This window comes from Oncorhynchus gorbuscha, linkage group LG05 (genome assembly GCF_021184085.1).
Source record: "Oncorhynchus gorbuscha isolate QuinsamMale2020 ecotype Even-year linkage group LG05, OgorEven_v1.0, whole genome shotgun sequence".
Classification (NCBI taxonomy): Eukaryota; Metazoa; Chordata; class Actinopteri; order Salmoniformes; family Salmonidae; genus Oncorhynchus; species Oncorhynchus gorbuscha.
The window spans coordinates 4,579,257-4,593,159 of record NC_060177.1 but is presented as its reverse complement, the minus strand read 5'-3'; the positions used below and the strand labels follow the sequence as shown (position 1 = coordinate 4,593,159).

Below are 13,903 nucleotides of genomic sequence, written 5' to 3'. Positions count from 1 at the left end.
AAATCAAAAGAAATCAGCCAAGATCTCAGAAAAATAACGCCTGAATGTACCACATTCATCAATAGTACACAAGTAAAAACACCATGGGACCACGCAGCCGTCATACCGCTCAGGAAGGAGACGCGTTCTGTCTCCTAGAGATGAACGTACTTTGGTGCTAAAAGTGCAAATCAATCCCAGAACAACAGCAAAGGACCTTGTGAAGATGCTGGAGGAAACAGGTACAAAAGTATCTATATCCACAGTAAAACGAGTCCTATATCGACATAACCTGAAAGGCCGCTCAGCAAGGAAGAAGCCACTGCTCCAAAACCGCCATAGAAAAGCAAGACTACGGTTTGCAACTGCACATGGGGACAAAGATCGTACTTTTTGAAGAAATGTCCTCTGGTCTGATGAAACAAAAATAGAACTGTTTGGCCATAATGACCATCGTTATGTTTGGAGGAAAAAGGGGGAGGCTTGCGAGCCGAAGAACAACATCCCAACCGTGAAGCACGGCGGTGGCAGCATCATGTTGTGGGGGTGCTTTGCTGCAGGAGGGACTGGTGCACTTCACAAAATAGATGGCATCATGAGAATGGAAAATGATGTGGATATATTGAAGCAACGTCTCAAGACATCAGTCAGGAAGTTCAAGCTTGGTCGCAAATGGGTCTTCCAAATGGATAATGACCCCAAGCATACTTACAAAGTTGTTGCAAAATGGCTTAAGGACAACAAAGTCAAGGTATTGGAGTGGCCATCAGAAAGCCCTGACCTCAATCCTATAGAAAATTTGTGGGCAGAACTGAAAAAGCTTGTGCGAGCAAGGAGGCCTACAAACCTGACTCAGTTACACCAGCTCTGTCAGGAGGAATGGATCAAAATTGACCCAACTTATTGTGGGAAGCTTGTGGAAGGCTACCCGAAACGTTTGACCCAAGTTAAACAATTTGAAGGCAATGCTACCAAATACTAATTGAGTGTATCTAAACATCTGACCCACTGGAAATATGATGAAATAAATAAAAGTTGAAATAAATCATTCTATCTACTATTATACTGACATTTCACATTCTTAAAATAAAGTGGAATTGACCTAAAACAGGGAATTTTTCCTTGGATTAAATGTCAGGAATTGTGATAAACTGAATTTAAATATATTTGGCTAAGGTGTATGTAAACTTCAACTGTGTGTGTAATCAATTTACATGAAATACCACATTTTGACAAATGTTTTTAGGAATTTTTGCAAATGTATAAAAAATTAAAAAATCTGAAATATCACATTTACATAAGTATTCAAGACCCTTTACTCAGTATTTTGTTGAAGCACCTTTGGCAGCGATTACAGTCTTGAGTCTTCTTGGGTATGACGCTACAAGCTTGGTACACCTGTATTTGGGGAGTGTCTCCCATTCTTCTCTGCAGATCCTCTCAAGCTCTGTCAGGTTGGATGGGGAGCATCGCAGCAAAGCTATTTTCAGGTTTCTCCAGAGATGTTTGATTAGGTTCAAGTCCGGGCCACTCAAGGACATTGAGACTTGTCCCAAAACCACTCCTGCGTTGTCTTGGCTGTGTGCTTAGTGTCGTTCTGTTGGAAAGTGAACCTTCGCCCCACTCTGGAGCAGTTTCTCAAGGATCTCTCTGTACTTTGCTCCGTTCATCTTTCCCTAGATGCCGTCTCGTCTCCCAGTCCCTGCCGCTGAAAAACCCACAGCATGTTGCTGCCACCACCATGCTTCACCGTAGGGATGCTGCCACCCCCATGCTTCACCGTGCCAGGTTTCCTCCAGAAGTGACGCCTGATAATCTTGTTTCTTTGTTTGAGTCTTTTGGTGCCTTTTGGCAAACTCCATGTGGACTGTCATGTGCCTTTTACTGAGGAGTGGCTTCCGTCTGGCCACTCCAACAAATCAGGACTTTATGGTAGAATGCTGCAGAGATGGTTGTCCTTCTGGAAGGTTCTCCCATCTTCATAGAGGAATTCTGGAGCTCTGTCAGAATGACCATTGATTGCTCAGTTTGGCCGGGCAGCCAGCTCTATGAAGTCTTGGTGGTTCCAAACTTCTTCCATTTAAGAATGATGGAGGCCACTGTGTCCTTGGGGACATTCAACACAGCAGACATTTTTTGGTACCTTTCCCCTGATCACAATCCTGTCTCAGAACTCTACGAACAATTCCTTCGACCTCATGGCTTGGTTTTTGCTCTGATATACACTGTCAGCTGTGGGACCTTATATAGACAGGTGTGTGTCTTTCCAAGTCATGTCTAATCAATTGAATTTACCACAGGTGGACTCCAAAGCTGTAGAAACATCTCAAGGAAGATCAATGGAAACAGGATGCATTTCAAGTCTCATCGAAAAGGGATAGGGGTATTTATTTTTTATGTTTAATACATTTGCAATACAAAAACCTGTTTTCACTTTGTTATTATGGGGTATTGTGTGTAGATTGAGGGGGTGGGAAAAAAATAATTTAAGAAATTATGGAATAAGGCTGTAACGTAACAAAATGTGGAAAAAGTCAAGGGGTCTGAATACTTTCCGAATGTATATCAACTTTTTTTTTTCCAGACAATCTGTCAATCTGACAATAATACAGAGACAGATTACAACAACAAAATCTCACATTTTTATTGATTAACAGACGATAGCAACAATTCAAGACCTCTCCACATATCAGCCCGAGACATCGATCAGCAAAAAAAAAAAACTCACATCCCATGAGAATTACAATTTAAAATGTAAAGTAAGACCCTCTTTCATCAGCATAACTACAGGGCTGGAATTCATGACAGAATGGCTCTGTTGTCTGACTCCAGATATCTGTCCTCATCCTGTTGTCTGTCGGATCATCCTGTTGTCTGTCGGATCATCCTGTTGTCTGTCGGATCATCCTGTTGTCTGTCGGATCACAGATTCACTGCAGCTTCTCCCCACGGATGCTCTTCAACCTGGTCAGATGGGAAAGGAAGGATCGATTCATATCATGTATGTAATAACACAGTCATAATACTGTAACATGTTTAAATGACATGGGTCAATTGGTTTTGGCCTTGTTCTATCCATTGTTGCCCTTTTTGGCCAGGTCCAAACCATTTCTGGGCTGGTTCTAACTGTTTTGTACTACAATCTGACCTTCTGAGCAGCTCTTCTGTTGATGCCCCTCCCCCCTCCTCTCCGTCCTCCTGGCTGTTCCCGTCACTCCCCTCTGAGCTGCTGTCTGATGACTCCTCCTCCTTCTTACTGCTCTTCTTCTGCTTGGCTTTGTGCTTGTGCCTCTTGTGCTTCTTCTTCTTCTGTTAACAACAACAACAGCGACAGAGAGGGAGAGTCAAGAGGACATACTGACAGACGGTGAACGGCGCTCCTGGCACTTCCACCAAAAACAAAAAGAACAAACATATTTGGTGCAACGGCTATCCTCTTGAATAACTCACTTTACCAGTCATAGAGCAGCCTGTCAGAGAGGGAGACAGAGAGAGACAGACGGACGGACGGACGGACGGACGGACGGACGGACGGACGGACGGACGGACGGACGGACAGACAGACAGAGAGACAGACAGAGAGACAGAGACAGAGAGACAGAGACAGAGACACAGAGACACAGAGAGAGACACAGAGACAGAGAGAGAGACAGTGAGACAGAGAGAGACAGAGAGAGACAGAGAGAGAGACAGAGAGAGAGACAGAGAGAGAGACAGAGAGAGAGACAGAGAGACAGAGAGAGAGAGACAGAGAGAGAGAGAGAGACAGAGAGAGAGAGAGACAGAGAGAGAGACAGAGAGAGAGACAAAGAGACAGAGAGAGAGACAGAGAGAGAGAGAGACAAAGAGACAGAGAGAGAGACAGAGAGAGAGACAGACACAGAGACAGAGACAGAGAGAGAGACAGAAAGAGAGAGAGAGAGAGAGAGAGAGAGAGAGAGAGAGAGAGAGAGAGACCGAGAGAGAGACAGAAAGAGAGAGAGAGACAGAGAGAGAGAGAGAGAGACAGAGAGAGAGAGACAGAGACAGAGAGAGAGAGAGAGAGAGAGAGAGAGAGAGAGAGAGAGAGAGAGAGAGAGAGAGAGAGAGAGAGAGGACTCTTGAACAGACACCGTAGTCTATTCTCCTGGGTTAAGTTGTTTTCCCCGGCCGTACCTTCTTGTCCTTCTTGTGCTTGCCGTGTTTCTTGGCTTTGTGCTTCTCCTTACACTTAGTCTTGTGTTTGTCGTCGTTAGCAGAGGGAGTCAGGGACGGACGGCGCTCTGCTGCTGAAAAGACAAGCAGAGATGGTGAGACTCCAAATCATCTATATCAACGTCTCAAGATGAGCTGCAGGTTCGAACGGCTTTTTGAGAACAACAAGAACTGAATAGATGTTAAGGAATCATAACGTCCGTTTAACCGGGATTTGATTGGATCACGTTATTGGTAAGGGACTCACTCAATGTAGAGGAAGGAGGAGGCAGCCGAGGTCCAAACTCCTCCTCTTCCATTTCCTGGTCCCGAGGGGGAGGGGCAACAGCAGGACCACTGGGCATTTTGAACACAAAGTCTGAAAAATAAAAAAACTGAGTTAAAACCATCAGAGACCTCTCATCATTCTCCACTACCCAGAGAGTTAAAACCATCAGACATCTCCCATCATTCTCCACTACCCAGAGAGTTAAAACCATCAGAGGTCTCCCATCATTCTCCACTACCCAGAGAGTTAAAACCATCAGAGATCTCCCATCATTCTCCACTACCCAGAGAGTTAAAACCATCAGAGACCTCCCATCATTCTCCACTAACCAGAGAGTTAAAACCATCAGAGACCTCCCATCATTCTCCACTACCCAGAGAGTTAAAACCATCAGAGACCTCCCATCATTCTCCACTACCCAGAGAGTTAAAACCATCAGAGACCTCCCATCATTCTCCACTAACCAGAGAGTTAAAACCATCAGAGACCTCCCATCATTCTCCACTACCCAGAGAGTTAAAACCATCAGAGACCTCCCATCATTCTCCACTACCCAGAGAGTTAAAACCATCAGACATCTCCCATCATTCTCCACTACCCAGAGAGTTAAAACCATCAGAGGTCTCCCATCATTCTCCACTACCCAGAGAGTTAAAACCATCAGAGATGTCCCATCATTCTCCACTACCCAGAGAGTTAAAACCATCAGACATCTCCCATCATTCTCCACTACCCAGAGAGTTAAAACCATCAGAGGTCTCCCATCATTCTCCACTACCCAGAGAGTTAAAACCATCAGAGATGTCCCATCATTCTCCACTACCCAGAGAGTTAAAACCATCAGAGATGTCCCATCATTCTCCACTACCCAGAGAGCATCAGAGATGTCCCATCATTCTCCACTACCCAGAGAGTTAAAACCATCAGAGGTCTCCCATCATTCTCCACAACCCAGAGAGTTAAAACCATCAGAGATGTCAGAGATGTCCCATCATTCTCCACTACCCAGAGAGTTAAAACCATCAGACATCTCTCATCATTCTCCACTACCCAGAGAGCATCAGAGATGTCCCATCATTCTCCACTACCCAGAGAGTTAAAACCATCAGAGATGTCTCTCTGCTGCCTTGACAGGAACTAATGGGGATCCATAATAAACCCCAGGAAGAGTAGCTGCTGCCTTGACAGGAACTAATGGGGATCCATAATAAACCCCAGGAAGAGTAGCTGCTGCCTTGACAGGAACTAATGGGGATCCATAATAAACCCCAGGAAGAGTAGCTGCTGCCTTGGCAGGAACTAATGGCGATCCATAATAAACCCAAGGAAGAGTAGCTGCTGCCTTGGCAGGAACTAATGGGGATCCATAATAAACCCCAGGAAGAGTAGCTGCTGCCTTGGCAGGAACTAATGGGGATCCATAATAAACCCCAGGAAGAGTAGCTGCTGCCTTGGCAGGAACTAATGGGGATCCATAATAAACCCCATGGAGGACCAGTGTTTATACCTGGGTGTAGCTGACACAGGAGGACCAGTGTTTATACCTGGGTGTAGTCAACACAGGAGGACCAGTGTTTATACCTGGGTGTAGCTGACACAGGAGGACCAGTGTTTATACCTGGGTGTAGTCAACACAGGAGGACCAGTGTTCATACCTGGGTGTAGCTGACACAGGAGGACCAGTGTTTATACCTGGGTGTAGTCGACACAGGAGGACCAGTGTATATACCTGGGTGTAGCTGACACAGGAGGACCAGTGTTTATACCTGGGTGTAGCTGACACAGGAGGACCAGTGTTTATACCTGGGTGTAGCTGACACAGGAGGACCAGTGTTTATACCTGGGTGTAGCTGACACAGGAGGACCAGTGTTTATACCTGGGTGTAGCTGACACAGGAGGACCAGTGTTTATACCTGGGTGTAGCTGACACAGGAGGACCAGTGTTTATACCTGGGTGTAGCTGACACAGGAGGACCAGTGTTTATACCTGGGTGTAGCTGACACAGGAGGACCAGTGTTTATACCTGGGTGCTGGCTGGGTGTAGCTGACACAGGAGGACCAGTGTTTATACCTGGGTGTAGCTGACACAGGAGGACCAGTGTTTATACCTGGGTGTAGCTGACACAGGAGGACCAGTGTTTATACCTGGGTGTAGCTGACACAGGAGGACCAGTGTTTATACCTGGGTGTAGCTGACACAGGAGGACCAGTGTTTATACCTGGGTGCTGGCTGGGTGTAGCTGACACAGGAGGACCAGTGTTTATACCTGGGTGTAGCTGACACAGGAGGACCAGTGTTTATACCTGGGTGCTGGCTGGGTGTAGCTGACACAGGAGGACCAGTGTTTATACCTGGGTGCTGGCTGACACAGGAGGACCAGTGTTTATACCTGGGTGTAGCTGACACAGGAGGACCAGTGTTTATACCTGGGTGCTGGCTGGGTGTAGCTGACACAGGAGGACCAGTGTTTATACCTGGGTGCTGGCTGGGTGTAGTCGACACAGGAGGACCAGTGTTTATACCTGGGTGTAGTCGACACAGGAGGACCAGTGTTTATACCTGGGTGTAGCTGACACAGGAGGACCAGTGTTTATACCTGGGTGCTGGCTGGGTGTAGCTGACACAGGAGGAGCAGGTTGGGTTGTGTTGACATTCAACTGGTTAGATATCTGAGGCCCAGTCCCAGCCTTGCTCCGAACACCTTCCTCTTTCTCCTCCTCCTCCTCCTCACTCTCTCCTTCAGAAGAAGAGGAAGACTTCTCGTCTGATGAACTGGCGAAGATGGCCTTGAACAGATCCATAGACGGCCTGCTCTCCTCCTCTTCCTCCTCCTCCTCCTCCTCTTCCTCTTTCTGCTCCGTGTCTGGCTGCTCAGTCAGAAACATCATCGATTAACAACATGTGATTTACAAAACATCTGAACCTCTTAAGTCGGTCAACCCTCGTAGGATTACAGTAGACTGTCAACCCTCTACGTTTTACAGTAGACCGTCAACCCTCGTAGGATTACAGTAGACAGTCGACCCTCGTAGGATTACAGTAGACCGTCGACCCTCGTAGGATTACAGTAGACTGTCGACCCTCTAGGTTTACAGTAGACCGTCGACCCTCGTAGGATTACAGTAGACCGTCGACCCTCGTAGGATTACAGTAGACCGTCGACCCTCGTAGGATTACAGTAGACCGTCGACCCTCGTAGGATTACAGTAGACCGTCGACCCTCGTAGGATTACAGTAGACCGTCGACCCTCGTAGGATTACAGTAGACCGTCGACCCTCGTAGGATTACAGTAGACCGTCGACCCTCGTAGGATTACAGTAGACCGTCGACCCCCGTAGGATTACAGTAGACCGTCGACCCCCGTAGGATTACAGTAGACCGTCAAACCTCTCAGGATTACAGTAGACTGTCAGACCTCTCAGGATTACAGTAGACTGTCAAACCTCTCAGGATTACAGTAGACTGTCAAACCTCTCAGGATTACAGTAGACTGTCAAACCTCTCAGGATTACAGTAGACCGTCAAACCTCTCAGGATTACAGTAGACTGTCAAACCTCTCAGGATTACAGTAGACTGTCAAACCTCTCAGGATTACAGTAGACTGTCAAACCTCTCAGGATTACAGTAGACTGTCAAACCTCTCAGGATTACAGTAGACTGTCAAACCTCTCAGGATTACAGTAGACTGTCAAACCTCTCAGGATTACAGTAGACTGTCAAACCTCTCAGGATTACAGTAGACTGTCAAACCTCTCAGGATTACAGTAGACTGTCAAACCTCTCAGGATTACAGTAGACTGTCAAACCTCTCAGGATTACAGTAAACTGTCAAACCTCTCAGGATTACAGTAGACTGTCAAACCTCTCAGGATTACAGTAGACTGTCAAACCTCTCAGGATTACAGTAGACTGTCAAACCTCTCAGGATTACAGTAGACTGTCAATCCTCTCAGGATTACAGTAGACTGTCAAACCTCTCAGGATTACAGTAGACTGTCAAACCTCTCAGGATTAAAGTAGACTGTAGTGTATGTAGTGTAGTAGGATGGTACCAGAACCTCTACAGTAGGATCAGTGGTGTATGTAGTAGGATGGTACCAGTACCTCTACAGTAGGATCAGTGGGGTATGTAGTGTAGTAGGATGGTACCAGTACCTCTACAGTAGGATCCGTTGTAGGGCCATCAGTAGTAGAGGCTTCTGGTCCTGACCCAGAGGCTTCAATACGAGCCACACTGAGGAACTCACTGACCGGATCCTTCCCCTTCCTCTCCTTGTCCCCAGCCTGGCCAGACACATCCCACCTGGACCTCTTCCCTGGCTCAGAGGGCTTCACACCTACACAGAGAGAGAGAGAGACATAGGGGCCAGGTTTACACAGAGAGGTAGGGGCCAGGTTTACACAGAGAGTGAGAGACATAGGTGCCAGGTTTACACAGAGACGTAGGGGCCAGGTTTACACAGAGAGAGAGAGACATAGGGGCCAGGTTTATACAGAGAGAGATTGAGAGAGAGACGCAGGGGCCAGGTTTACACAGATAGATACAGAGAGACGTAGGGGCCAGGTTTACACAGAGAGATACAGAGAGACATAGGGGCCAGGTTTACACAGAGAGACGTAGGGGCCAGGTTTACACAGAGAGAGAGTAGGGGACAGTTTACACACAGAGAGAGACATAGGGGTTCAGTTTACACAGAGACATAGGGGCCAGGTTTATGGAGACGTAGGGGCCAGGTTTACACAGAGATGTAGGGGCCAGGTTTACACAGAGAGAGAAAGAGACGTAGGGGCCAGGTTTACACAGAGAGACGTGGGGGTCAGGTTTACTCAGAGAGAGAGACATAGGGGCCAGGTTTATACAGAGAGAGAGAGACGTAGGGGCCAGGTTTACACAGAGAGATGTAGGGGCCAGGTTTACACAGAGAGAGAGAGACGTAGGGGCCAGGTTTACACAGAGAGAGAGAGACATAGGGGCCAGGTTTACACAGAGAGAGAGACGTAGGGGCCAGGTTTACACAGAGAGAGAGAGAGACGTAGGGGCCAGGTTTACACAGAGATGTAGGGGCCAGGTATACACAGAGAGAGAGAGACGTAGGGGCCAGGTTTACACAGAGAAACGTAGGGGCCAGGTTTACACAGAGAGACGTAGGGGCCAGGTTTACACAGAGAGAGAGAGAGACGTAGGGCCAGGTTTACAGAGAGAGAGAGAGACGTAGGGCCAGGTTTACACAGAGAGAGAGAGAGGTAGGGCCAGGTTTACAGAGAGAGAGAGAGAGATGTAGGGCCAGGTTTACAGAGAGAGAGAGACGTAGGGCCAGGTTTACAAAAGAGAGAGAGAGAGACGTAGGGCCAGGTTTACAGAGAGAGAGAGAGAGAGACGTAGGGCCAGGTTTACACAGAGAGAGAGAGAGAGAGACGTAGGGGCCAGGTTTACATAGAGAGACGTAAGGGGCCAGGTTTATACAGAGAGAGAGAGAGACATATAGGGGCCAGGTTTACACAGAGAGAGAGAGACGTAGGGGCCAGGTTTACACAGAGAGAGAGAGATGTAGGGGCCAGGTTTATACAGAGAGACGTAGGGGCCAGGTTTACAGAGAGAGAGAGAGAGACATATAGGGGCCAGGTTTACACAGAGAGAGAGAGACGTAGGGGCCAGGTTTACAGAGAGAGAGACGTAGGGGCCAGGTTTATACAGAGAGAGAGACGTAGGGGCCAGGTTTACACAGAGAGAGAGAGAGACACGTAGGGCCCAGGTTTACACAGAGAGAGAGACGTAGGGGCCAGGTTTACACAGAGAGACGTAGGGCCAGGATTACACAGAGAGACGTAGGGGCCAGGTTTACACAGAGAGACGTAGGGGCCAGGTTTACACAGAGAGAGAGAGAGACGTAGGGGCCAGGTTTACACAGAGAGGTAGGGGCCAGGTTTACACAGAGAGAGAGAGAGACGTAGGGGCCAGGTTTACACAGAGAGACGTAGGGGCCAGGTTTACACAGAGAAACGTAGGGGCCAGGTTTACACAGAGAGACGTAGGGGCCACCCGTGAGCCCAGACCTCGCAGCAGGCGTCATGGAAACCGACCCCCTTCTCCCACAGAGTATAAAACCACCCGTGACAAAATGGACATTAAAACAGACAATAAGGAGCTGTCGCTACATGTTGAGACGGATGGCAACACTACAAAACAACTTTGACCAGAGAACGTGGAGGTCATTCCCACGTTGAGACGGCTGAGAAATCTACAAACTAAAAGAACAATTATTCCCGGCTGCAGCTGTTTAAATACTTTAGCCTGGTAAACACAATCCGATCTAAGAACATTTCCCGAATGGTACTCTGAAGTATCCATTATAACAACCTACAACTCTGACAGACTTTGATCTCTGGTGGAGAAACCTGAGGCTTTCTGTTGACTGACTATCCAGTAGACAGACCGGCGACCACAGAGAGGGACAACAAAGGCATACACTCGTAAATAGGCAAATTGTAATTTCTATTCGAACGGACGGTTGTTCATGTTCAAAGTAAAGGCATTTCTACAAGTGTAGTGTAGTGAGGTGTAGTGTAGTGTAGTGAGGTGTAGTGTAGTGAGGTGTAGTGTAGTGAAGTGTAGTGTAGTCAACTGTATGTACTTGAATCTACTCTGAGTTTTCCCGCTCTTGAGCGGTCACCACCCCCTTTCCTTTGTCTACCAAGCCATCATATCGGTTTGGTCCGCTAGGGACTTTTTCTTTGTATCATTTAGTAACCCATGTATGACGTGTTGTGTGTGTATGTATATAATTAAGTTAGTTAGTAAATAAATAATTAAGTTGATTTGTATCTCTCTGATTCAGGGTTCATGCAGATATCCAAGGGGTTTGAGACGTTCAGTAATGAGACTAATGAGGTAATAATACATTAATAAGGGACTAATCGATAAGATGTGAAAACATCGGAAGAGTTATATTCGTGAAATAAATACTCTAAACATTTTCCCGTGGTGCCGACTTCCTAGTTAATTAAAGTCGCGTAATTAAATTACACAGAGAATAGATTTGATAATATACAGTCTTAACATTTAATGATAGTCAACACCCCGACACTCTGAAATTCTTCCCGTAACACTTGACATAAAATGCGAGGTGTCTGGAATAAAGTGGAACTGATTGTTTGTTACCTTGTGGAGCGGGGGAAGCACTAGCTGTTGGACTCTCTGATACAGTCAGGAAGTTAAACACAGAGAACTTGTCTCTCTTCACTTTGGGCATTCCCACAAACCCTGACCTGGAAAGAAAACAATAGTTAGATCTGACAAACCCTGACCTGGACAGACAACAACAACTACAATAGTTATATCTGACAAACCCTGACCTGGACAGACAACAACTACAGTTATATCTGACAAACCCTGACCTGGATAGACAACAACAACAGTTATATCTGACAAACCCTGACCTGGATAGACAACAACAGTTATATCTGACAAACCCTGACCTGGATAGACAACAACAACAGTTATATCTGACAAACCCTGACCTGGATAGACAACAAACCCAACAGTTATATCTGACAAACCCTGACCTGGACAGACAACAACAACAGTTATATCTGACAAACCCTGACCTGGATAGACAACAACAACAGTTATATCTGACAAACCCTGACCTGGATAGACAACAACAACAGTTATATCTGACAAACCCTGACCTGGATAGACAACAACTACAGTTATATCTGACAAACCCTGACCTGGATAGACAACAACTACAGTTATATCTGACAAACCCTGACCTGGATAGACAACAACAACAACAACAGTTATATCTGACAAACCCTGACCTGGATAGACAACAACAACAGTTATATCTGACAAACCCTGACCTGGATAGACAACAACAGTTATATCTGACAAACCCTGACCTGGATAGACAACAACAACAGTTATATCTGACAAACCCTGACCTGGATAGACAACAACAACAGTTATATCTGACAAACCCTGACCTGGATAGACAACAACAACAGTTATATCTGACAAACCCTGACCTGGATAGACAACAACTACAGTTATATCTGACAAACCCTGACCTGGATAGACAACAACAACAACAACAGTTATATCTGACAAACCCTGACCTGGACAGACAACAACAGTTATATCTGACAAACCCTGACCTGGATAGACAACAACAACAGTTATATCTGACAAACCCTGACCTGGATAGACAACAACAACAGTTATATCTGACAAACCCTGACCTGGATAGACAACAACAGTTATATCTGACAAACCCTGACCTGGATAGACAACAACTACAGTTATATCTGACAAACCCTGACCTGGATAGACAACAACAACAACAACAGTTATATCTGACAAACCCTGACCTGGATAAACAACAACAACAGTTATATCTGACAAACCCTGACCTGGACAGACAACAACAACAACAACAGTTATATCTGACAAACCCTGACCTGGATAAACAACAACTACAGTTATATCTGACAAACCCTGACCTGGATAGACAACAACAGTTATATCTGACAAACCCTGACCTGGATAGACAACAACAACAGTTATGTCTGACAAACCCTGACCTGGATAAACAAACTCAGTTATATCTGACAAACCCTGACCTGGATAGACAACAACAACAGTTATATCTGATCTGCAAACCCTGACCTGGATAGACAACAACAAACAGTTATATCTGACAAACCCTGACCTGGATAGACAACAACTACAGTTATATCTGACAAACCCTGACCTGGATAGACAACAACTACAGTTATATCTGACAAACCCTGACCTGGATAGACAACAACAACAGTTATACCCAAATGACCTGGACAGACAAACCCAGTTATATCTGACAAACCCTGGACCAACAACAACAACAGTTATATCTGACAAACCCTGACCTGGATGCCCAACCTGTTATATCTGACAGCCTGACCTGGATGACAACAGTTATATCTGACAAACCCTGACCTGGATAGACAACAACAACAGTTATATCTGACAAACCCTGACCTGGATGCCCAGACTGTAACAACCACATTGGATAGCCTGACAAACCCAATCCTGGATAGACAACAACAACAGTTATATCTGACAAACCCTGACCTGGATAACAACAGTTATATCTGACAAACCCTGACCTGGATAGACAACAACAACAGTATATCTGACAAACCCTGACCTGATAACAACAACTGGAGTTATATCTGACAAACCCTGACCTGGATAGACAACAACTACAGTTATATCTGACAAACCCTGACCTGGATAGACAACAACAACAGTTATATCTGACAAACCCTGACCTGGATAGCCCAGTTATATCTGACAAACCCTGACCTGGATAGACAACAACCAGTTATATCTGATGCCAAGCCTGTGACCTGGATGACAGCCTGTAACCAGTTATATCCCACAAACCCTGACCTGGATAGCTCAGTTATATCCTGA

At 46.1% G+C, this 13,903-nt stretch overlaps 1 protein-coding gene across 1 annotated transcript in view; it reads right to left on the bottom strand.

The window, feature by feature from the left end:
- Positions 1–13,903, bottom strand: part of LOC124035375 (G patch domain-containing protein 1-like) — a 91,069-nt gene that overhangs the window by 45,369 nt on the left and 31,797 nt on the right. The window contains exons 16-22 of the mRNA XM_046348835.1: positions 11,606–11,712; positions 8,602–8,783; positions 7,041–7,311; positions 4,421–4,531; positions 4,135–4,247; positions 3,128–3,288; positions 2,887–2,943 (exon numbers count right to left, since the gene is read on the bottom strand). Coding sequence (XP_046204791.1) covers positions 2,910–2,943; positions 3,128–3,288; positions 4,135–4,247; positions 4,421–4,531; positions 7,041–7,311; positions 8,602–8,783; positions 11,606–11,712 — 979 coding nt within the window. The 3' untranslated portion in view covers positions 2,887–2,909. The remainder of the gene's footprint in view (positions 1–2,886; positions 2,944–3,127; positions 3,289–4,134; positions 4,248–4,420; positions 4,532–7,040; positions 7,312–8,601; positions 8,784–11,605; positions 11,713–13,903) is intronic.